This window comes from Panthera tigris, chromosome A1 (genome assembly GCF_018350195.1).
Source record: "Panthera tigris isolate Pti1 chromosome A1, P.tigris_Pti1_mat1.1, whole genome shotgun sequence".
Classification (NCBI taxonomy): Eukaryota; Metazoa; Chordata; class Mammalia; order Carnivora; family Felidae; genus Panthera; species Panthera tigris.
This window is the reverse complement of record NC_056660.1, coordinates 180,696,101-180,722,632: the sequence shown is the minus strand read 5'-3', so window position 1 is coordinate 180,722,632 and position 26,532 is coordinate 180,696,101. Positions and strand designations below refer to the sequence as shown.

Sequence of the window (26,532 nt, the reverse complement as noted above, 5' to 3'; positions counted from 1 at the left end):
TGTTTGTCCCTCTGCCAGTGTCACACAGGATTGATTACTGCAGCTATGAAAGTTTTAAAATTGGGTAGACTGATTCCTCCTACTTTCTTCTTATTAAAAAAAAAAAACAAAAAACAAAACTTTTAGTCATTCTAGTTCTTCTTCCTTTCTATATAAACTTTAGAATAATCTTGTCTCTATCTACAAAAATTTTTTCTGGGAGTTGATAGGAATTACATTCAGTTTGTATGTCAATTTGAGGAAAATTGTTTTTTTGTTTTTTTGTTTTTTTGTTTTTTTTGCTATGTTGATTCTTCCAATCCATAAACATAATATGTTTCTCCATTTATTTACATCTTTAATTTCTTTCATCACTGTTGTGCTGTTTTTACCCTTTAATTTCTATATATGTGTTGTTAGACTTACATCTAAGGATTTCTCTCTTTTTTAAAAAAAGATAGTATCATATTTTACATTCTGGTACCCGTGTGTTCATTGCTAGTAAACTGAAATGCAATTGATTTTTTTTTTGTATGTTTATCTTATATCCTATTATCTCACTGAATTAATTTATTTTAGGAGTTTTCTTAGGATTTTCTGCATAGGCAACCATGCCATCTATAAACAGGGACAGTTATGTACCTTCTGTCTGCTCTATATGCCTTTTATTTCTTTTTCCTAAGTTATTGCACTGGCTAGAAGTTCCAGCACTATTTTGAATACGTGATAAGAGCAGACATTCTTTCCTTGTTCTCATTCGTAGGGGAAAGACTTTAGTGTTTCACCATTAAGTGTAACATTATCTGTAGGTTTTTTTGTTGTTAACTCTGTCAACTTGAAGAAGTTTTCTCTATTCCTGTTTTTCTGAGAGTTTTTATCATTAGTAGATATGGATTTTTGCCCTATGCTTTTTCTACGTTAACTGATATTATTGTGTGATTTTTCTTCTTTAGCCTGTTTATACAGTGGATTGCATTTATTGTTTTTAAAATACTGAGCCATCCTTGCATCCCCAGAATAAACCCTGTTTTGTTATGATATATATATATATACCATATATATATATACACACACATAATATACCATATAATTAAATATCTTTACTAGTTACAAGGTTATTCAAATGATGTATCTCATTTTATGAAATATGTTTATACGGTGGATTGCATTTATTATCTTTAAAATACAGAGCCATCCTTGCATCCCCAAAATAAACCCTGTTTTTTTATGGTGTATATATTATACCATATATATACACACATAATATACCATACAATTAAATATCTTTACTAGTTACAAGGTTATTCAAATGATGTATTTCATATTGGGTGAGTTGGGATACTTAGTTATTTGAGGAGTTGGTCCATTTCATGTTAGTTGTGAAATTTATTTTTGTAGATTTCTTTGTGGTATTCTTTAAGAATCTTGTTCATGTCATCAGGGTCTCTAGTGATCTCCCGTTTCATTCCTGATATTGGTAATTTGTGTCTTCTTTGTCAGTCTTGCAAGAAGTTTGCCAATTTTATTGATTTTTTCAATGATCAAGCCTGTTTCATTGCTTTTCTGTATTGTTTTTGTGTTTTCAATTCCATTGAATGTGGCTTTTTATTATCTCCTTATTTTGGGTATATTTTTTTCTTCTTTAGATTCTCGACATGGAAGCTTAGATTATTGATTTGAGGATTTCCTTGTTTTCCAGTGGATGTGTTTAGTTCTGTAAATTTCCCTCTCAGCGCTGCTTGTGCAGTTTCTAACAAGTTTTGATATGTTATATTTTCATTTTCCTCCACTTTAATGTATGTTTTGATCTCACCTGAGATCTTTCTTTCACCCATGAATTATTTAGGAAAGTGTTTTTTTAGCTTTCAAGTGTTTGGAGATTTTCTTCTTTTTATTGATTCAGGTTTGATTCCATTATGCTAAGAGAACATACTCTGTATGATTTCAATTCTTTTAAAATTTTTAATTTTTGTTTATGGCCCAGGCTGTGTTCTCTCTTGATACATATTCCAGAGACACTTAAAAGGGTATATACTCTGCTGTTATTGAAAGGAATATTCCATAAATGTTGAGTAGACCCTGTTGATTGATAATGTTTTGGGGGATTTTTCTTTTTTTTAATTTTATTTTAATTTTTTAATTTACATCCAAGTTAGTTAGCATATAGTGTAACAATGACTTTAGGAGTAGATTCTTTTATGCCATCCCCCCTCCCACAATCCCTCTAATAACCCTCTGCTTGTTTTCTCTATTTAAGAGTCTCTTATGTTTTGTTCCTCTCCCTGTTTTTATATTATTTTTGCTTCCCTTCCCTTGTGCTGATCTGTGCTGTGTCTTAAAGTCTTCATATGAGTGAGGTCATATAATATTTGTCTTTCTCTGACTAATTTCGCTTAGGATAATACCCTCTAGTTCCATCCACATAGTTGGAACTAGCAAGATTTCATTCTTTTTGATTGCCGAGTAATACTCCATTGTGTATATACCACATCTTCTTTATCCATTCATCCATCGATGGACATTGGGGCTCTTTCCATACTTTGGCTGTTATTAATAGTGCTGCTATAAACATTGGGGTGCATGTGCCCCTTTGAAACAGCATACCTCTATCCCTTGGATAAATACCTAGTAGTGCAATTGCTGGGTCATAGGGTAGTTCTGTTTTTAATTTTTTCAGGAACCTCCATACTGTTTTCCAGAGTGGCTGCACCAGTTTGCATTCCCACCAGCAGTGCAAAAGAGATCCTCTTTCTCTACATCCTTGCCAACATCTTTTGTTGCCCGAGTTGTTAATGGTAGCCATTCTGACAGGTGTAAGGTGGTATCTCATTGTGGTTTTGATTTGTATTTCTCTGATAATGAGTGATGTTGAACATTTTTTCATGTGTCAGTTGGCCATCTGGATGTCTTCTTTGGAGAGGTGTCTATTTATGTCTTTTGCCCATTTCTTCACTGGATTATTTGTTTTTTGGGTGTTGAGTTTGATAAGTTCTTTATAGATTTTGGATACCTACCCTTTATCTGATATGTCGTTTTCAAATATCTTCTTCCATTCCATTGGTTGCCTTTTAGTTTTGCTGATTGTATCCTTCGCTGTGCAGAAGCTTTTTATTTCCATGTGGTCCCAGTAGTTCATTTTTGCTTTTGTTTCCCTTGCCTCTGGAGACATGTTGAGTAAGAAGTTGCTGCGGCCAAGATCAAAGAGATTTTTGCCTGCTTTCTCCTCAAGGATTCTGATGGCTTCCTGTCTTACATTTATGTGTTTCACCCATCCATTTTGAGTTTACTTTTGTGTATGATGTAAGAAAGTGATCCAGGTTCATTTTTCTGCGTGTTGCTGTCCAGTTTTCCCAGCACCACTTGCTGAAGAGACTGTCTTTATTCCATTGGATATTCTTTCTTGCTTTGTCACAGATTAGTTGGCCATACGTTTGTGGGTCCATTTCTGGGTTCTCTATTCTGTTCCATTTATCTGAGTGTCTTTTTTTGTGCCATGGGGAATTCTTCTGTCTCCTTCTTGATTTTCTGTCTAGTTGCTTTATCCATCAGTGGACTCCAGTGTTGAAATCTCCAACTGTAATTGTATATTCATTTATTTTTTTTTTTCAGTTCTATCATGTTTTACTTCACATATTTTACAATTCGGTTTTTGGTACATACCTATTTAGAGTTGCTGTTTCTTCCTGGAGGATTTATCCTTTCATCATTACATAATTTTGTTTTCTGTCTCCGCTGATTTTCCTTTCTGTAAAGTCTGCTTTAAATAATATTAATATAAACCCTCTTGTTTTCTTTAATGTTTGTATTATGTATCTTTGCTGTAGTTTTTCTTTCAACATGCCTACACCATTATATTTAAAGTGACCTTGTTGACAGCATAGAGTTAGGTCATATTTTTTTAATTTAGTCTGCAGATCTCTGTCTCTTAATTTGTATATTTAGACTACTTACCATTTAATGTAATTATTGCTATTTCATGGATAAGTGTGCCATTTTATGTTTTGTTTTCTATTTATTCTTTTGTTTTATTTTTTACTTCTCTCTTCTTCCTACTTTCCTGTGAGTATTGAATGTTTTTTAAAACTCCATATTGACTTATCTAAAGTGTTTTTGAGTACATCTCTTTGTATAACTTTTTTAGTTTTTACATTATACTTACATATTTTATCACAGTTAATGACCTTCATCATTTTACCAGTTTGAGTGAATTGTGGAAACCCTTCCTCCCTTTATGTCACTTTACCGTCCCCATTTATCATATAATTTCATAAATATGTTCTCTGTATGCATTTAGAACCTCATCATACAGTGTTATAATTTTTACTTTAACCTTCGAAAATAATTTGGAACACTCCAAAGTAGAAAATGTACAGGGTTTACTCATAGTTTTGCTTACCATGTCTTTTTTTCCTTTCTGATTTCTCCTTTTATTATTTCTAAAATTTCTCTTTTCATTGTTTCCTTTCTGTTTTAGAGAACTGTTTATTCTTTTAGAATTAAGTCTGCTGGTGGTAAATTATCTTAGTTTTTTTTAAATGTTTCCAGGCATTTATTTTTTTATTAAATATATTGTTAAATTGGTTTCCATACAATACCCATTGGTCATAGCAACAGGTGCCTTTCTCAATGCCCATTACCCACTTTCCCTTTGCTGCACCCCCATCAATCCTCAGATTGTTCTTAGTATTTAAGAGTCTCTTACGGTTTGCCTCACTCCTTCTCTGTAACTTTTTTTTTCCCACTTCCCCTCCCCCATGGTCTTCTGTTAAGTTTCTCAGGATCCACATGAGTGAAAACATATGGTATCTGTCTTTCTCTCCAGGCATTTAATTAAAAAAATATATCCATTCATTCATTTGAGTTCCAATGTAGTTAACATGTAGTATTAAATTCCTTTCAGGTGTGCAAGATAGTGATTCAACAATTTCATATATTAGTACTCTTCAAGATAAGGGTACTCTTAATCCCTTTGACCTGTTTCACTCCTCCCACTTATCCTCTGGTAACCATCTGTTTTTTCTCTATAGTTAGGAATCTGTTTTTCAGTTTCTCTCTCTCTCTCTCTCTCTCTCTCTCTCTCTCTCTCTCTCTCTCTCTGTCTCCTTTGATCATTGTTTTGTTTCTAAAATTCCACATGTAAGTGAAATGCTATGATATTTGTCTTTCTCTAATTTCGCTTAGTATAATACCCTCTAGTTCCATCCACATAGTTGCAAATGGCAAGATTTCATTCTTGTTTTGGCTGAATAATATTCCATTATATACATACACACATATATGTATATGTACATATATATGTATATGTGTATATATACATATATACGTATATGTACATATACATGTATACATACATGTATATATATATACATGTATACATACATGTATATATGTATACATGTATACATGTATATACGTATATGTATATACATATATGTATATGTATACATACATACCTATATACCACATATTCTTTATACATTAATCTATCAATAGATACTTAGTTTGCTTCCATAATTTGGCTACTGTAGATAATGCTGAAATAAACATGGGGTGCATGTATCACTTTGAATTAGTGTTTTTGTGTTCGTTGGGTAAATATACAGTAGTGCGATTACTGGAGTAGTTCTATTTTTAATTTTTTGAAGAACTTTTATGCTGCTTTCCACAGTGGCTGCACCAGTTTGCATTCTCACCAACAGCGCACGAGTATTCCTTTTTCTCCACATTCTTGCCACACTTGTTTCTTATGTTTTTGATTTTAGCCATTCTGGTAGGTGTGAGATGATATCTCATTGTGGTTTTGATTTGCATTTCCCTGATGATGAGTGATGTTGAGCATTTTTCATTTGTGTTGGCTATCTATATGTCTTCTTTGGAGAAATGTCTGTTCATGTCTTCTTCCCATGTTTAATTGGATTGTTTGCTTTTTTGGTGTTGAGTTGTCTCCGTTTTTATATACTTTGGATACTAACCATTTGTCAAATATGTCAGTTGTAAATATCTTCTTTAATTCTGTAGGTTGTCTTTTAGTTTTGTTGATTGTTTCCTTTGCTGTATGGAAGCTTTTTATCTTGATGCAGTCCAATATGTTATTTTTGCTTTTGTTTTCGTTGTTTTAGGAGACATATCTAGAAAGATGTTTTGGGGCCAATGTCAGAGAAATTACTGCCTATGCTCTCTTCTAGGATATTTATGGCTTCACGTCTCACATTTAGCTCCTTAATCCATTTTGAGTTTATTTTTGTATATGGGGTAAGAAAGTGGTCCAGTGTGTAGCTGTCTAGTTTTCTCAACACTGTTTGTTGAGAAAGAAACTGTCTTTTTCTCGTGCATATTCCTGCCTTATTTGTCAAAGTTTAATTTACCATGTAATTATGAGTTTATGTCTGGGTTTTCTATTCTCTTCTATTGATCTGTGTGTCTGTTTTTGATATTGATAAATTATCTTAGTTTTTTCTTTATTTGTGATGCCATGTTTTATCCTTCATTCTGGAAGGATATCTTTACTGGTTATAAGATTCTGGATTGAAACTTCCAATTTTTTTCAGCATTTGAAAAACATTGTGCTATTTCTTTCTGATTTTTATGGTTTCTGATGAGAAAACCATTTTCATTCAAATTGCTATGCTCTGTATTAAGGTAATTTTTCTTTCACTGCTTTCAAAATTATCTCTGTCTTAACTTTTCTGAAGTTTAACCATGATATGTCTTGATACGGATGCATTTGGATTTATTCTCTTTGGTGTTTGTTCAGCCTCTTGAATGTGTAGCTTTATGTCTTTTGCAAATTTGTGTGTATTTATCTGCTATTTCAGCACTTTCTCAGCCCTCTCTCTTTCCCCTTTCATAATGAGACTGACATAAATATTAGGTCTACAGCTCCCTAAGGCTCTTTGCATTTTTTCCCTAGGCTATTTTTTAATCTGTGGTATAGTTTGAGTAATTTCCATTGTCCAATTTTCAAATTTCCTCATTCTTTCTTTCATCCCTCCATTCTGCTCTTGAACCCATCTACTGTATATATTTAGATAATTTAATAATAATAATTAATAATAATTCTAAACAATTTAGAATTGTTTAGTTCTAAAAATTTCTTTTAGAGTCTTCTTTATATCTTCTATTCATTTCCTGAGACTTCTTGTCTTTTTTATGAGTCTCTATATTTTTCATTTAAGTGTGTCTGTAATTGCTCACTGAAGAGTTTTATGATGGCTATTTTAAAATCTATGTCTAATAAGTCCAATGTCTTGTCATCTCAGTGTTGGCATCTATTGATTGCTTTTTCCTTCAGCTTAAGATCGTTTTAGTTCTTGGTATATTTTTTTTCTTCTTTTTGTTGAAACCTACACATTTGGTGTCATCATGTTATGAGATTCTATGTCTTACTTAAGTTTTCTGTTTTTGTTGGTTTCCTCTGACACTGTTCTGTCAGAAGAGAGATCCCACCTCATTACTGCTAGATTGGAATAAAAGTCCAGGTTCCTCACTCAGTCTCTGCCAATACCCAAGGGCAGGGAGCTCCTTATTAGAAGCTGTTGGGTGGGGAGGCAGTGGAGGAGTTCTGGCTCCCACTGATACTACCCTTGGTGTTAAGGATAGGAGTGCCTCATTATTCCTTATTATTCCCACTGTTACCAATATCAAGTGACACTAACAACTACCAACAAGAGGCAGAAGGACTCATTACTGCTAGAGAAAGTGAAGGTCCTAACTCTCCACTAGGCCTCCTCCTATGCCACTCCAGCAGAGGAGAGTGGCATCTTACTACTCTCAGTGGGGATGGAAGGCCAAGCTCCCTAGGAGGAGAGGATGGCCTCATTATTTTTTGGAAGAGATGAAAATCCTGGCCGCCTTCTTAGCTGTCTCTGAAAGCACTGTTTGAGATGAGGATGCCTCGTCACCTCAGCATTGTGGAAATCTAGGCTCTTCCTCTGGTTTTTGCTGGTGAAAGTGGGATTCAGACCACTGTGTTTGCCATGTTGTTTGGCTAGAGGCAAGTGGTTACTATCTCAACATTTTCTTTCTTGTTGGACTTTTCTTTGTTAACCCTTTGGCGAGAGGCAACCTGCTTTTATTGGAGCTTTTGTTGTCTGTGCCTATTGATGTTTCTGGGTTGCCAGTATCTTTAGCTCCAAGTCTGGGATATACAGGGCAAAAAGAAATTTCAGGAACTTGCCACAGTATTATTCATGAGTTCTGAAGGCCCTAGTTGGTCTGCCTTCTCTTTTTCCTCTCATATTCTTCTTATATTTGTTTTATATATTATATCCAGGGGTTTTCAATGTACCTAGTGGGAAGAATAGATAAAATATGTTTATTACAACTTTCTGGAAGCAGAAATTTCTAGACTGCCAAATTTTCATGATAAGCAGGAGATCCAAGTTTAGTATAAATTCTCCTGTGTTGTCTTTTTAAATCTTGAAAACTAATTTTTAAATAACAGGTAGGCTCAGGGCACATGGGTGGCTCATTTGGTTAAATGTATGACTTTAGGTCATGATCTCGCAGCTCATGGGTTCAAGCCCCACATAAGACTCTGTGCTGAGAGATCAGAGCCTGGAATCTACTTCAGATTCTGTCTCCCTTTCTCTCTGCCTCTTTCTGCTCACACTCTGTCTCTGTCTCTGTCTCTCTCTCAAAAATAAACAAAAAATTTTTAAAAAATTTAAATAACAGGCAGGCTGAGTGCAAAATGTCTGTTGGCCAACAGTCTGTGTACTCTGCTCAGTTCATTAAGAAATTAACTTTCTCTCACTAAGATTTGCGATTTTTTACCTCATATGTAAATTTCATTTGTCCAGAGATGGCATTGCTCACAAACTTAACTATCAAGGGAATACCCAAGAAAGAGGAATTTATCAGGAAAAGATCACTGGACAACCGAATGTCAAAATGTCCACCCACTGAAATTCTTGTACATTGTGAATAGATAATAAGCATTTAGGCTTCCACTTAGAACATGATTTTTTTTAATATATAAAATAAAATCACATAACCACATACAGAAAGTCAGCCCACTTTCCAAAACACAATACAAATTAGAGGAGATAGGATTTCCTGAGTCAGGAACACCAAAAACATTAAAAAGTAAAAAGAAAAAATTTACAGTGAAGCAGAAGAGAAATCATAAAATTTACTCAAAACAGCCAATTTCCCAAAGAAACACTGGCTCCACAGTGTTGGTAGGCACAGTCTTGTATACTTTTAATAGGTGCTGAGGGTCTTCTTTAATCTGTGTGCAGTTCAAGTATTGATATTTATAATGAGAACTTTGAATTTTAGGCATTTATATTATTATTGCCACCCTCTGTCTTATGCAAGTCTATAACTACTTGGCTAAGAAAAAAATAATTATTCAGAGGGGAAAAAAATAACTACTTCTTATAGAGTCCCTACCATGTGTTAGTGTATTAGGTTTACCACAGTATTTATTTTAATATTTATGACAACTTTAGGAAACAGATTCTGTTATTTTCCATATTAACTGGTTGAGAAATTGAACTTAAAAGTTTATGAGTAATTTTATAAAAGCTCTGGCTAATCGGTCACCATGATAAGATTTTCATCCAATCAAGACTTCAATGGTCATGCTCTTAACCAGTCTGTAATATGAATTCCAAGGTGTTGAGATCACATGTTTTAAACTAGGGAAGGTGATTTTTGGCATCTAGAAATTGCATTAATGTTAAGGTACTTGGATTGGCTACATAGCAGCAAAAACTTCCATTCCAACATTGAGTATTTGTGTCCTTCAAGCAGGTCTTGGGGTCTTGATAGGTGACTCTCAAAGATGTTTCTCAGCTTCCTGGGTCAGGAACTATAGGCTCCAGGAAACTAAGGATTTGCTCTCCTATGAGTGATTGTGGCAGCAACACCACTGTGCTTGGTGTTCAGAGCAGGTGTACTCTCTTTTTAATTGCCGATTTTCAAACAAAATTGTCCATGATAACAGGCAGTATTTGCTAAAGTATATAAATAATATAAAGTAGGAGCGTTTATGAGATCCAGAAGGGACTCTTACTGTATAAAGACAAGAGAAGGATAATTTGGCTTCTGCTGTCCTGGGACAGATTCCATGCACATTACTATGAATACAGGCTATTTCTTTGGTATAAATAGGCATCCCATTACAATGTGGTGAATAGCCAAAGAAGAGCAGAGGGTTCTAAGCTACAAATCTGTTCACCTAATATTTTCTAATGTATTGAAGAGGTAGTAAGCAACAGTAGCCTGGAGAAAAATCATTATGCTGGGTCTGGGTTGTATTTCCCATTTTAATGAAATTTTGTGTATGTCCATTCTGTCCAGGCCCTCGCCCTATGGTCCATGCTCTTTTGCATGGACAATGAAATCAGTAAGAGCCTATCATTTGAAACTTAGAGGCATCTAAGCTATTTTGTCATATTTGCTAGGCAGAAGGCTAGTGTTTTCTGAGAATGTTTGGCATACACTTTCAGGCTAAGGGTGTCAAGTGACAGACTGAAGGGCTCTCTGGTTGCCAGTTCATATGTTAAAGAGGTTCCTTCTCATCAGCTTATCTATTGCATTCAGTGCTCTTCCCCATTTTTCTTCTTAGCAGCAGATATCCCAGCAATGAAGAGAACAGCATGTGCAGGCGTAGGTTGATGATCGGGTGGTGGTACCAGTTAGACTTCTTGTGAGCATGATCTCTGTTGGTAGGTGACTAAGGAAGGGAGGGACCGGGTGTGTTTAAGACACAGTTCTGCAAAGAAAAAAACTGATTAGAATTTGCTGAAGGTTCATTAAAGAAATCAGAAGAGTATTGTTTGCCTGTGAAGAATGGCATATGTTACTTTTTTTCAGACCCAACTAGGTAATTGCATATTAGTCAAATATGACTTGGTACCATCACAAAGCTTCAGTAGCATGTATTTATGCCTTATACACCTTTCTTTCACTTCTATTTATTTAATGTTGATATTTGCTTTACCCCAAACCCTCTCTAGCAAAAAGAGAATATAATTAAAGATGGGTAAAATCAGTTTTGCTTTGAACTGCTTCATAGTAAAATCTTGCAGTAGTGACAGACTTATCATGTCATCTGTATTCACATAGGGAAATCAAAACATGAATTATTTCACTACTCTTTTTTCTCAAAATCTATTAAACAGCAAAATAATTAACTTACTGTATCAAGTCATTCTATTTAGGCTGATTATTTCAATATATATTAAGTTGCAAAAAGAGATTGTGTGCTCTGACCACATTTCCTTTTTATGTTTTTATCTGAGTCAGAGCATGAGTCAAAACTGAAGGCAGCATTTCTTATAATCACAGTCTTGTTGTTTTCCTTTGATGTTTTTAGGTGGCCAAGTGAAAAGTACCAAAACTTTTGCCTCCCTTTTCTGAAAGCGTCGGCTCTCTGTCAGATCTGGGATAATGGACGTAAAGGACAGGCGACATCGCTCTCTGACCAGGGGACGGTGTGGCAAAGAGTGCCGCTACACAAGTTCCTCCCTGGACAGCGAAGACTGCCGTGTGCCCACGCAAAAGTCCTATAGCTCCAGTGAGACTCTGAAGGCCTATGACCACGACAGCAGGATGCACTATGGAAACCGAGTCACAGACCTCGTTCACCGGGAGTCAGATGAGTTTCCAAGACAAGGTATGTAGAGCTGACTTCACTGAGTTGCTCTGAGCTGCCTTACATTTTTGACTTGTACAGTTGTGCGTCGATCACTGAGGTTGGTAAAAACCGAAGCACAGCCTGCTGGCATCATCTCCCCATTAGAGTTTAGTGTAAGAGAACAATTCTTTCATTGACCTGTATCAGAATCCTGTGGGAATTATAGAAGTGCCTTTTTTGTCCTGGACACTGTATCCCTTGACAATTTGGTGGTTACTTTGGAGCCCCACAGTAGCAGGTTTTGATAGATGAAATAAGGTACAGCAAAGTCTGGGCTCCATAAGGAGTAGTCCTGAGTCCATTCTGAATCCCTGTCCTCAGGAACAGAAAATTAGCTGTGGTTTTTAAACTGTTTTTTTTTTTTTTCCTTTCCCTTGAACCCACCCCCATACAAACTTCCAAGAGTTCAAATTTCTACTGTTCTACACGGTGAGCTTCTCAGATTCTGTTTGAACAAATGGTAAATTGATTATAACATATTCAAGCCTCCCCTGTCCTGTGTAATATATAATTTCTTTCCACCTCATATGTGGTGTTAATCTTGAGTTATGCATTTGTCTTTTGGTGTTTCAGAGCATAGGTGAACTGATGTATGTTATTTAACCAATTCCACATATATAATTCTCCCTGCTACTTACACCAAATCTTATTTGTCTTACAGTATTTTGATTTCTTAAGGGAGGAGAATATTTTTCTCAAGTGCTAACAGTTGGCATTCTCTTCATATCCAATATCCATGCGGAAGTTTGTCATCACTTGTCAGGGGTTGCTGTAAATGTATGGATATATAGACTAAAGCATAAACAGTGCTGAGAGGCAGTATGGCTACGTTGACTCACTAGCTCCATGTCTTTTGCTTTGTGTACCAGCCTTGTCGTGTGTGATTTACATTAACAGCTTAGCAAAATCACAAGTGAATACACAAAAACACAGTGAATGAGCTGGGAAGGTTCACTTGACCAGTACCAAGGGTGGAGGCCCTGCCTGCTAGATTGTAGCATCATTGTTTATCACATTGATTCTTTATTTCTTGTTTCATGTTCTGTTAGTGACTATAACAGCTAATGAGATACTTCATGAGATACTTCAACTTGTGTCTTAGTTCTTTAGGACTGCTGTAACAAAAGATCATAAACTGGTAGATTATAAGCAATAGAAATTTATTTTGTATATGGAGGATAGGAAGTCCAATGTGCTAGCATATTTAATTGTCTGGTGAGAGCTAGCTTCCTGGTTCATTGACAGCTGTCTTTTCCTGTGTCTTCACATAGCTGAAGAGGGCAGGGGGAGTTTTCTGGGTCATCTTTTATAAGGGCACTAAACGCATTCATAAAGGTTTATCTTCATGACTCAATCACCTCCCCAAAACCCCACCTCCAAATACCACTGGGGATTAGGTTTCAATATAAGAATTTGGAAGGGGTGTGTGTCACAAACATTCAGTCATAGCAGCTTTGAAATTCTATTCCTGGTAGAAAACACCATGCATGTGTATTTTCTCTCTGTTACACACATACCATCACACAAATACACATACATACACACATGCATGCGTGCGCACACACACACCTAACCCAGTGGTTATTCTAAAACACATGTTCTCCTATGCTCCCATAGCCTACCTCCAGTTTTTATATTTAACAGAATATTTAAAAATTCAGCATAGAAACAGTTAAAATTGTATTTTCACTACAATTGTAGACTTTGCAGGATACAATTTTTATTTAATCTACACTCTCATTTTCTGAGCTATCTTCATGTAAATAAAGCACACTTCAAACAAGGGGTGGGTTACTTGAAAATTGCTCTGTATCACATGTCTTTGATCTGTGAGTAACTTCAACAAATGTTTTATTTCACTGAGTTGTCTCCTGACCCCAAAGTGCATGAGTGGGAATTGGGGGAAAATATGAAAAATCACAGCTTAATTAATTAAGGGAGTGTTCAAATTTCCAGTATAGAATAATAGGACCCTTATTTGTTATTTCCAAGAGCATCTCTAATACAAAACACAAATATTCTGAAAGGTGATGCACATTCAGCATGGTTGAAAGCCTTTCATTTTCTGCTGTATTTTTGGTTTTATTTATAGTGTTACTGCATACACTCTTGTTTCTTATGATTCTGTGCTGAAATGTAGACCCTTTTTCCTTAGTCTCATTAAAGGTGCATCCTGGTTTCTGGATCATTGTGCAGTGAGCTGTAGATCCTAGATTATTGTTGAATTGTGGATTGTCCTGTCACCTTTTCCCTTATTAATATTTACATAAAATGAAATCAAATGCTTGGGATTTTATGTTCAAATATACCTTTATTCTTCCTGTTTAATCTTGTTCCTCTCCATTGATAATAATGGAAGTTGCTTGGCCATATCAAACTCATAGCTTTGCAATTAACAATTCACACATGCCGTGTGTTGTTATTGAGCCCATATTTGTTTGTGTAATGTGTTTGCATGAATTAAAAACTGTGCAGGCCAAAAGTAGAAATGAAAAGGCATTGGAAAGTATTTGCATATGCAAGTGCAATTCCTTCTGAAGACATCTATGAATTTATGCATGAAAGTGTAGTCAGAGTCTGAGTGGATCTACTTTGATGGGTTCTAAAATTGAACTCAGGAAGTAAATAAGCACGTATTTAAAGAGAGGAAGAACAGGAGATACAATCTGGTGAGCATCACATTCAACGTGAAACTTAGCTACTACAGAGAGGGTTAAAATAAATTTTACTCTCAGCAATAACAATAATTTTTAAATGTCATGCATTTCTCATTTTATTTTCTTATTCATGAAATCAAAGAGCAGGATCATTTCAGAACTTATTAGCCTAGAAATACATTAGCAAGGATCATGGTGGGATCATCTCCTGTGGTATTCTTATTTAAAACCCAAGACACTGATCATAAAACAAACATGCTTCTCACATTCAAGCAAGTTTGGCAAATACAGTTGGATGACTCTTCCGTTGCTCAGAGTGGAAAAGAATTGCCAGCTAGTAAAAGTGATGTGGGGCCAGGGTCAGACCCTGTCCAGTTGCCCTGCAAGTATCTGCAAGTATCAAAGGCAAGAAGCTGCCAGATCCCAGCAGGAGAGATAGGCTAGATGTTCCCATGAGAAGCTTATGGAAGCTCTCATCAAATTATATCTTCTTTGCTTGCTTTCAGCACAGAATCAGCCTCTGCTGCTAAGGAGAGACAATGCAAATTACCTGTCTGGCCTCTATTATTCTGGATCCTCCTGGTGTGAAGGGTGAAAAATGCTGACCTTAGGTCTATGGCCATTGGAGTAATTAGTAATTAGTAAATGACTAATTCTGCACTGAATAGCACCCTAGTAGTCTGAGAGTTAATGCACCTGACAAAACTGACCAGTGGTCTGATCTCTGGTTAGACCTAGCCCCAGGATAACCTGTGAAATAGATGCCACTTTAAATAATGAAGGTCAGCCAAGTGCCCAGGCAGATTGTCTGAGCTTGTTCTTTGGGACCCTGACGTTAGGGTGTAGAGCAGCACGACACACAAGACATTTCCCCGTGGCTTGGGAGCCTAAAGTTAGAGCTGAGCTCTGCTTTGCATATTTATGTGCCTGTGACTCTGGTCCACACTCTATGTCTCACCATTTTCAGGTGTATTAAACATGATTAACAAGAACAACAAAAGAATAATGGCTGATGTTCACTGAGCACTTTTTATATGTTAGATGTCAGTATGAGAATTTTGCTTATATTGATTCAGATAATGTTCAAAACAATATTGTGAAGTGGATTTTATTAGTATCCCCTTTTTCATGGATAAGGAAGCTGAGGCATGGAGAGGTTAAATAAATCATCCCAAGGTCATAAATGTAGGAATTGATGAAGACAGCGTTTAAATCCAGGAAGTTGGATTCAAGAGCTATGTTTGGAACTTGAGCCACTGTGTTTGATCACCTCCCAAATAAGTAAATAAATAAACAAAAATAAGACATTAAAGCCTAAGTCAAAAGCTATGGTGTTCAGTTTATAAAATTTTTAAATATCGACACCTTTAAACATTTCTGACTATAGGAACTACAGCTGCTAACGTTGATTGAATGTACAATGAACAAGACCACCAGCTCTGATGATGTATATTCCTATTCTCACCCATTTGCCTCCATTTCCATGGCTGTCCCAGACTCCCTGCGAGCCTGCCCACTTATACTAGCTCTCCACCACTGCTGTAGGAAAAAGTTCCTGCTGTCAGAATGTGTGCTAGGCTGTCTGCACCGATTCTTGGCCCTCGCCTATAGTCATCACCTCTTTGCACAACCTCTCAACCTGGAACACTAACCAAGAAAGGTGTTGCTATCTAAATGATATTGCTCAGGTAAGCAGAACTGACTGGTTTCTATGCTAGGCAAGGCCCAGTGGGCCAGAGAGTTCAGCCAGGCTTCTCATGGCTCAAAAAGCCTTTCTTTCCAGTTAGTAGCTCTCAAGTCTCTCGAGAGGGGGCCAAGATTGAATTCTTTCTCTGCATCTCGGGCTGTCTCTTTGGGTCAAGGTTGAAGAAAGAATTGGGGGAAGATTGGATTTTTGAAAATATGCTTCCATCAGTTCTCTCAATCGGTTCTAGCACAGAAATCACTTTCACCTACCCTTTGTTTGATGCACTGAAAAAATCCATAAAGACATAAACACATACATTTTAGGCTAAGTTTGGTTTTGGTAGTTTATAAGCCAATTTTCTTTCTTGTGGTCTTTAAAATAATTCGGGCAATATGTTTTACTCTGTGTAATTTGGCATAGCATAAATTTAACCTGTGTTAATGAGTTAAAAACTCACTAGTAAGCTAAAGTGTTATCTGAATTCATTCAATCAGTGTATATAAGAGTTGTTGAAATACTCAGGAAACCTGTGAGCATTTCTGCCTGTATCATTGTCTTAAAGTAGTTATTTTTCCACTGCACCCAAAGCAACAGTTAGAAAGATTCTGTTTTGAAAACCCTAGACCTTTACCTACAAAGAACATGTTTTAAGTTTTAGTGAAGTTCAAAAGTTTGTCAGGTGAGTATTTGGAAGGCTAAAAAGTACCTTGAAAAGATTGCTTTTAATTTATTCATTTATTCTCCCACCTCTAGGCAGAACTTCTTTTCATAAACTCAGCTGAGAATAAAATGCTGCTTCTTATTTTTTGGCTGTGTTGTTGAGTTGTTTTTTTTTTTTTTTTTTTTTTTTCTTTTTAGAAAAAGAAAATCTATAACCGTTCAGTGTAATATGATCCATTGTCTCCTTGCTGACTAACTTGAATCCTTTTAGCTTCCTTTGAGAGGCATAGGGGAGAGCAGTTAAGAATGCAGACCCACAGCTAAACTGTATTCCAGTACTGATGGGTTCCATTAGTGTGAGCTTGATCCACTTCTAGAACATAGACTCTCTAAATCCTATTTTCCCCCTCCGTGAAAGTTCCCACCATTATAGTTATTGGGATCATTATGATTATGCATTCATCATTCTTTGGATGCTGCCGGTATTTTAATAGGCACTGAATAAATGCTGGTGGTTATCATGATTGTCATTTTAAGCCTGTTGCCAACAAAAGTGGTCATCATCTGGTCTCCGCCTCTCATAATATTTCATGCAAGAGAAATATTTTTTGCCTCAGATTTGTTTCTTATGACTTGTAAAAACTCTGACATCTTCAAATCCAGAAGTTTTCTTCCAGTCATTGATAGAGCGTGTTTGACTCCCTATGTGCCATAACTTTTGCTACCAAAGATGAACATAAGTCATACATTATTTTCTTATTTTTAGAAAGGAAGGAAAGATACCATCTAACAACTGTCAGCTGATTTCAACATACTGTAAGAGAGTTGCTAGTCAGACAATTTTACAAGTGAAAGAAAGAAAGAAAGATGCTCTAAGGCAGTGTCATTGGATACAAGCTTTTTTTTAATGATGTTCATTTTATGGCATATAAACGTGAATTTTAGGGCTGGGTTTAATTAAGAGAAGACTTTATCCATATAAACTCTAGAGAAAAGTAATCCATTGTCATCACTCTATGTCCTTGTCACCTAGTGATTCTGTCTCCTCTGGATTTTCTTTATTGTAGTTATTGCTCTTCTAGGATTAAATATATATTTTTCAAACTCTGCTCTTTATGTTTGCCCAATTATTGTCCTTTAAACAGTTCTCTATTGTCAACTCTGCGTTCAACTGTAGATCTAACTTTTTTGAATTGTATTTCTTTTTCTGCTCTTTTTCTGTGGTAATTCTCCACTTTCACCCTTATCCCTCCGCTTTTTCTTTTCCACGGCACTTTCTCTGTAACACTCTAGTTCATATAACTTCAACATTCACTGTTTCCACTCTGCAAGGCTTTTTCAGTTACAAGTGAATGTAAGACAATATTCCTGCTGAAATGAGCTTATGCAAAAAATATGATGCTTTGTCTTATATCACTGGAGAATCTAACAATGCTTACACATACCATCTCTTATTTCTCATTCTCTATAATTGTCTTTATTCCTTGGAGATATGTATTTGAAGATGTCTGATGATAACCCCACTCCCATATTCTCTGCCCTCTGTAACATCACTGGAAAGAGTCAGATTCAGAGAAATGGGGCATGTGTCACTCGGATTTTACCTGGTCATGTTTTAGACTTAAGCCTACTTTGTGCTTGGAGATAGCTGTGGTAAGTGCCTCCTAAAGCTGGTGGAATGAATTCCAAATAGGAAAGTCGGGTTCTGATATCAGGAGTGGGTAAGGAATACTAACTGGCCTCATAACAAATGCTCCCTACCCTGCTAATGCTCAAGTCTAAGATAAATGGTCTTCCCAAGGTCCATTTAGACTTTTCTAACTGCTCCTGGAGTATGTCTTTTGAAATAGTCCAGTAAGAAACTTAATTGTCTTTTCCTCAAAGTCTGTTTCCATTTTTATATCCTAGCTTTTGGTAACTAGTTTCACAACTCTTACATTTTGGTCTTCCAAGAAGACTCTATCTTTTTTTTTTCCTTTATATTGATATTCACCAGATTATGATGGTTATTCTTTCTTATCTTTTTGTCTAATTTCCTCATTCCATGTTAAGCGTCCAGCATTTCAAGACTGGAAAACTACTTCAACATTTAAATTGCCTCCTTCCCTTAGTCCTTTCCCTGATACTTTTTTTTTTGTATCATAGATAGTATTGCATTTCTAAAACATCACCCTGTTTTTGCCCCTTTACCTTAATTAAATATATTTTGTGGTACCCATGAGGCAACTGTGTTAGGTTATAGAATATAGTAACGAATAATGCAAACATGGTCTGTAAGCACACAAAGCTTGGCAATCTTGGAGAAGAAAGATATAATAGACATGTACCTAGGTACTTCTGATAAACACCACAAAAGAAAATAGCGTCTGGTTCTGAAGTGGCATCTAACTCAGAATTGTGCATCAGGAATCTCAGAAATTGTGACGTCCTTTCATACACTTGAAGGATAAGGAGTTGGATGCTCAGAGTGGCAAGAAGGAGTTTTCAGGCAAAAGATAAGGCATATGCAAAGGTCCAAAGATGGCAGAACTTGGTCATTCCAAGAATCTAAAAGTTCAGGTTAGCTGAATGTGGAGTGGGGACAAATGAGCTAGAGTGGTAGCGTAAAACCAGGTCATGAAGGCTTTTTGAGGAGATAATTCTGGCTTCTGTTTCCAGAATATATTACAGAGAGACAAGATGCTCAGTGAGGTAGATTAGGAGAGTGTGTTTCATTGAGGCAAGAGAGTTTAATAGTCTGAACTGGAATAATGGAGATGGTTTGAAAAATGTTGTGCTACAAAGATTGTTGACTTTTTAGGACACTGTAAAATTAGAGGCAGCTATATTGTTTTGGGACTCTTGGGCATTGACTGCTTTCTTCTCCTGCAAAGAGAATATTACCTTTTTGATGTTGAGTTTACTTAAAGATACAGGAAAGGTCAATGTTTGTAAATAAGCCCTTAAATGTAAGTGCATAGATTGTTAGTTCAAATTCTCCTGGAATGGTTACATAGGCCTGTAAATAAGCCCTTAGATGTAAGTGCATAGATTGTTAGTTCAAATTCTCCTGCAATGGTTACATAAGCCTAAGCATAAAAATGTAACATTGTTACAAGAATTTGGATTTTTTTTTCCCCTCAACATTTTTAGGTGCCTGCTTATGCAAAGAGTAGCATCAGCAGCAGACTACCTCCTATGGATACAGGGCAAGTAAAATACAGAAAAAAAAAAGCATCATGCTCTACCCACCTCCTTTCCACATGATCACAATACCTTGTTTGTTCTCTGTCTTTGGCTAAATAAATAAAAAAAGCTCATAGCATGTGTGTGGGGGCATATGTGTATGTGTACAAGTGAGTGTGTATTTTATTTCTGCCGATTGATAACTTGACTAGCCAAGCTGAGGATGTTTAGAATGTGGGATCAAAACTTTCTGGCAACTGATGGGACAAGCAAGGTGAGGGAGAGAAGAAGATTCAAGGACTGAAGTTTCTGGTTATGGCAACTGTCCAAATGTTAGTACTAATCACTGGGGTTTTGAAACAGGGGATGAGCTGATGTGTGGGTAAAGTTAGTATGTGCAACTGTGGACCTTTTGAGTTGGAGGTGCCCTTAGGCCATGCACATGTAGATGCTTAATAGGCAGTTGAATGTACAGTTCTAAATTCTGCTGAGAGATTTGTGCTGGATAGAGATTCAGGAGTTGACAGCTAATAATGTTCATGGGACTCAGTGTGATCATCCAGGAAAAATGTGCAAGGAAAGAAATAAGAAGCCCACATAGGAGCACAGCTGATCAATGGACAGGAAAAAGAAGAAGTTCATCCAAACAGAGTGGGGAGGGAGGGACTTACTTTGCATCCTCTACTCAGTCTGAACTTGACCGACTCTTCCAGGCATAAATAAATAAAACAGTACTAGTTTTATTTCCCACTCCCCTACTCAGAGTTGGCCTCCTTTTGAACCCCTAAATCAGAGATCACAAAGTTAATGCACACAGGCATACTTAGCCCCTAGATATACTTAGCTGGGCTTATAGATTGCCTTAAAAATTTTGAATCCAGTGCCTGTAGCCAGTCTATTCACATTCCTCTTTGCCACAGGCCACATCTCTTGCCTTTTGTCTTATACCAGTTCTCCCCTTTAGTCATTGACTTTACATACCCGACCCCCAAAAGCTCTAATGATAGCAAATATAGTGTGTACTTCCTATGTCCATTTCTTCTTTGTAGAATACATATCTGCCCATTCCAAATATTTTCTTCACACAAGGCTTAATGTATAGACCACTTGTTCGGTGAAACCTCTGCCATCTGATCTCTGGTGGCCCTTCACAAGCTGTTATTATTACTACTATCCTCTGTATGGGTGACTCAGCATACCCAGCCCATGGATTTCTGACTCCTGTGACTAGAGAGATAAACAAAGTGCTCTGCAGTTTTGTGCAGTGACTCATGGATGAAACTACAAGAGAATTTATTCTTATTAGTGGCTTGTTTCCTGTTCCAAGAAAAAGAATTTAAAGCACAGTTCAGAAAAGGAACTTAAACATGTGGGTTGTGTGTCTGTCCATCATGACAGTATCCAATCCCACATTGTGAAATGCCAGCTTGCAAGAGTTTTCTGCAATGCACTCTGACGCTCACATATTGAATTGCGTGAACATTTGCTTTTTGTGAGTATCACGGTAATACTATCAGATTTTCCACGCTGGTGCCACATACTGCGGTTATGCCTCTGTGGAGACCTACTGTGTCATATGTGTAGGAGGCCTTTGGTGCAGTGTGATCTGTGACAGGATGTAATTCCAACTGGAAGCTTTAGAGAAACTGCTGGGAGAAATGGAGTAATTGCCAAAGTCGGACTCACTATGCCTTACAGTCTGGGTCTGGGAGTGGTGCTGCCCCACCCACTGATGAATCATCCCACTGATATTATCAAAGGAGACATTACATTTTCAGTGTCATGTTTTAGGTTTATAATTTAATTTTCAGCTCTGGCAATTCCAGAAGCATCCCCAGGGACGTATGAAGAGGAGGAGGCTGGTGTGTACCCAAAATGAATTTGTGTTCATTTCTTGAGCACCTTAATTGGCATGCATATCTCACAAGCCCTCTTTCTCTCTCTCTGCTGCAGCCAAACTCCCTTGTACCAAGATACTCAATATTCCTCCTGCACTGACTGCTTTCCTTTCCACTCAACCTCAAGTCAGATCTACTTTAGTAATAAATCTCTGCTGGGAGCCATCAGAACAAATACTGAGTGTGCACATAGATATTAAAAATAAGTGCAACACAGACTTATTTAATAATGTCCAACAGTCTTTTATAATATTTGGAGTATTTTCCCAACATTACAATGAGCATTATCTTTAATGCATTTTTTTCCAAGATAGAATGGTCTTTTTGGGAATAAGAAAAAAAAAAAAAAAAAAAAGAGAACAAATCAGATGGGCTCTGTTGTATTCCCAGCTGAACCTGTTATCCTCCTTCCTTTTTAGGTCTTTTTCTTTGGCCAGAGCCACAAAATGTGAAGCTTCTCTTTGTTCACCCTGATTTATGAATAGTAGGCATTGGGCAGTTGCTATCCCAGTGGGATGCATTTTATTTTAAAAATAGTTTGAAACACTTCCTTTTAAATCCCTCCACGTCTACAGCCACCTTGACTGTATAATACATGTTTCTCAGTTCGTCCTTGTACAGTTAAAGTCCATTTCACGTATGGGAATTAAAGCACAGAATTTACTTGTAGCACTTTGAACTAAAATGTTGAATTTATTTAGAGAGTAATTCCAGTGGATTAAATATATTTCTATGGATCTGTTTGCTGGAACATTGATAGAAAGGAGAAATACTACTTCTAATGTCCTCAAAAAAAAAAAAAAATCCAGTCAACTTCAGGATGAATATCCATAGCCAAAACAAAGTCTTCTCAAAATGACTGCAAATTCAGGTGACACTACCAACTTTAAAAATACCTCTGTTCACCTGACAGCCTTGGGTTCAAGTTCTTCTTAGTTTACAGTGACAATTCGGTGAATGTTTATATTCTGACCCCCATTTGTATGTGATGCAAAAGCCCTGCCTGGAGATGACCCACTTAACACTTTCTGCTTCACAAACCCAGAGACTGAACAGCAGGGAGCCTACAGCAAAGTGCTGAGTTGTCTTAGCTGAGCAGTGAGGGGACAGTGAATGTGGCCACAGCACCCTGCCATTTCTGTCTCTGAATCAGGGGAACCTCATTAGATGCTTCTGGGGAGTTCTGAAAAGTTCCCATGCTCAAGCCCTTCCCAGGACTAATTAAATATGAATCACTGGGGGGTTGTACTCGGGTATCAATATTTTTATATAAACATCTCAAGGGATTGAGTGTAACTGGACAAACTCTATATAGAGTATAACCATTTCCTTGGTAACTGATCGCATTTCAAACATACAGGGACTCATGCTTAGCATAGTGACTTGGAATCTCACTTTTTACTCAAAAGCCCATAATTCTAGTTTCAGTCAAGCTTCCTAATTCTTAGAGGGTTTTGCTTAGTAAATGCCATGTAATGAGGAGCTCATTACACAGGATTTCCAAACCAGGAATGAGCAGGCATCTGCTCACTGTGTCCCAAGTATTGCACATCCTCGGTTGCCAGCATCCACCTCTTTGTTCTGAGTCAGAAGAAGCAAGTGGACCAATTCTTTTAGCCTTCCTACTTCTTTTTTTTTAATTTTTTTAACATTTATTTATTTTTGAGAGACAGAGAGAGAACATGAGTGGGGAAGAGGCAGAGAGAGAGGGAGACACAGAATCCAAAGCAGGCTCCAGGTTCTGAGCTGTCAGCACAGAGCCTGATGTGGGGCTCGAACTCACAAACATTGAGATCATAACATGAGCCGAAGTCGGACACTTAACCAGCTGAGCCACCCAGGTGCCCCTAGCCTTCCTACTTCTTATCTGACATTTGGTTAAACATTAAAAGTGAGGATTTAATTCGAGCATCTGGCTTGGCATGTAGCACGTAATCAATTAATTATATCAATGGATCTAACATCTTCACCATCAAAGCAGTAATGGTGATTTGAAGCCTATTGGAAGAAACACCATCAAAGTATGTTTATTTTGAAAGATGAAGCCAGTGAGGAAAGACCATGTTAATGGGGGGTCCCTACCTGCTTTTCACTGTGAATATTTGTTAAGTCTAGGAATAGTTCAAGTAAGTGTGAAAAGTCCAACATTCATAAGAGAACACCAGTAAGGTTAAGGAATGAAGCAAGCTGTGTTTTCAACTGTGTATCATGGGGGATACTGTCCCAATTTGGATTGTGTGTGTTCAGGCAGTGCCTTTCAGCTGTGGAAGTTTGGTGCTTTTGGAGAATTCAAGTCTAGTGTTCTAGATGTCACAACTTTTCAAGAAAATGAGAAATCTGGATCTTTTTCTCCATAAAATCCTCAGGTTTTAAATGTTGTAATGTACTCTTGGAGCATGTTAAGTAAGCTCTACACAGCATGCTGGCTTTTTTCCTCACCCTGGAATTTTCTGACAGTAAGTTGCTGAATGCCCTTGAGGATGAAGACAGTCAAGTATAAGCAATCCCAGAATTAGCACCCATAGAGCCACCTTGATCAGTGGGTTCAGAAGTCAATGGATAGGAAGCTGATGATATATGCTTCTCTCCTTCATCCTGAGAAACACAGCCAAAGGCTCCTTGGAAGGTTCCAGCACCATCAATACCAGGTACCCACAAGCGGTGGACAAGTCTATCACTCTTCCTTATATTGGCTCTCCCTCCTGTCCTGTTTTCACCCCGTCCCTTACTTCTCTTTTGAATCACTTCCTAAATACAGTATGTATTCACAAGAATTCTTCTCAGCCTTTGCTCTCAGGGCAAAGTGTGTTAAGACCTTTGGCAGCTAAATAATTTTGAGGTACACTATGTAGGCCAAATCAAGACTGTCTATCTGGGAGATGTAGCTCCCAAAACTGCCAGCATAGGACATCTTCACTGGGAAATGGTTGATTTAACAAGAAGGTGCTGAGCTTGCATTACAGATTTACTAAATTTACTAAATTTTAGAATGTGATTTGCTTTTTATTTTGTTTTACATAAGAAACATTATGATTTCTGTTTGGCTGGTTAGTTTTTTTTAATTAATAAACTTTTAATTTTAGAATACTTTTAGATTTCTCTGAAAGTTGCAAAAATATAGAGTTCCATGGTTGGTTGTTTTTGTTGTTGTTGCTTTTAGTTCATGTGCAATTTCTCACTACATGCCTAGGAAACATGATATTGGTTTCTCCCCCTTGGAAGCCATCACATTAGATCTCTGTGCAGAATAGCAAGCTGTAAATATGCCCTTTAAGTTCCTCGAGGATGAACACAGTGCCTCATTCATCTTTCCTTCCCCTTTTGTACCAGCTACAGTGCCATTCACAGAGACATTTAATACATGTTTGTTGATCAGAGGTTCCCATCATACACTAGAATCTGGAGGGATCATATCTGGTCCAAAATTTCTCCCACACCCTTTCCTACCCCCTTTCCACCTCCTCATAGGGCATCTGTGTTATTTCAGTTTGGCTACAGTAGATTGGGAAGGAGCACTGGAAGGCAAGTTTTTATACTCAAAGCTGACTTTGCCAGACCCCCTACTCTCTCTGCATGATCAAGTGATCTTTGTTGCCAAACAAAGCCAGAGCTGCCTCTTGGCCGCCCCTGGTACCATGAGAGCTTTCTAGGACATGCCTGTGCACTGCATGTCAGAATGTATTTTTAGCCAAACTCTGAGTGAAAGCCAACATGCATTTTGTTTCTTTTTTATATCCTCTAAGCACATATCTTACTTGTTTTCTGGGTGACTAACAAAAACAGTAATAATAGCACATGCTGTAATTTCAGCTTCAGATTTTAGAGACCTTTATAAAGTCTTTTATTAACCCTTTCCAGGAAACTCAAATGGCTTGATCTCAAAGCTGTAAGAACTAGAATTAATATCTGTGTGAACAACTTGCTTTTGTTCAACCTCAGTTTACATCTTAAGAAAATGATTTGTCATAGAATGTTTAATTATGTAGTAGCTTAATACTGTAAGCTACTTGCTTTTAGTCTTTAACAGAATTAGAAGGATTCAGCATGCTAAGGCAGGGATTCAGCATATTTTATAAAGGGCTGGGTCAGAGATGAAATGAACAGAAGGAATCTTCTTTCATAGAGTTTTGTTTTTTTTTTTTTTAAATGATAATACTTCTCATTGCATACTTTTTTAATGTTTATTTTTGAGAGAGAGAGAGAGAGAGAGAGAGAGACTGAGCGAGCATGAGTAGGGGAGGGGCAGAGGGAGAGAGAGTGGAAGATACAAAATCTGAAGCAGGCTCCAGGCTCCAAGCCATCAGCACAGAACCCGATGTGGGGTGTGAACCCACAAACTGTGAGATCATGACCTGAGCCAAAAGTAGACACTTAACCAACTGAGCCACCCAGGCACCCCTCATTGCATACTTTTGAAACACTGGGTATTCTTCAGTGACCTTAGATGTATCAATTCACTATCACCCCATTTTAAAAATGGAAAGACTGAAATACAAAGATCATGATAATCAGAGCTAAGGGGACAGTGGGAATTCATTTGAGGATTTTTCAGCTGGAGAGCAATAGAATGTTACTAAGGTACAAAGAAGTCCCTGACTTCTCAGAAACAAATCCTAAGGAAGAGTGTAAGCAGGAAGAACAGGTAAAAGCCCTCCAGGAATACTTTAAGGGGAAACAGCCTTCCACTTCCTAGAGGTGGTTCAAGTGTGTCTGACAGAAACTTGGAGTCTCTGAGTTCATTTATACACTGAAGGCAATAAGCTCACTCCTTGAACTGAATTTGCTGAGAGTTACAGATATGAGCAATGGATGTCTTGCGGAGCACGAAGAAAGCACGTT

General features: G+C 37.1%; 1 protein-coding gene and 1 long non-coding RNA gene across 5 annotated transcripts in view; one reads left to right on the top strand and one right to left on the bottom strand.

The window, feature by feature from the left end:
- Positions 1-9,862: 9,862 nt before the first annotated feature.
- Positions 9,863-26,532, bottom strand: part of LOC122240400 — a 47,260-nt gene continuing 30,590 nt past the window's right edge. For all 3 annotated transcript variants that reach the window (XR_006220089.1, XR_006220092.1, XR_006220091.1), the window contains one exon: positions 9,863-10,702. This is a non-coding gene — a long non-coding RNA (uncharacterized LOC122240400). The remainder of the gene's footprint in view (positions 10,703-26,532) is intronic.
- Positions 11,380-26,532, top strand: part of TENM2 (teneurin transmembrane protein 2) — a 941,161-nt gene continuing 926,008 nt past the window's right edge. For both annotated transcript variants that reach the window (XM_042992783.1, XM_042992777.1), the window contains exon 1: positions 11,380-11,605. In XM_042992783.1, coding sequence (XP_042848717.1) covers positions 11,380-11,605 — 226 coding nt within the window. The remainder of the gene's footprint in view (positions 11,606-26,532) is intronic.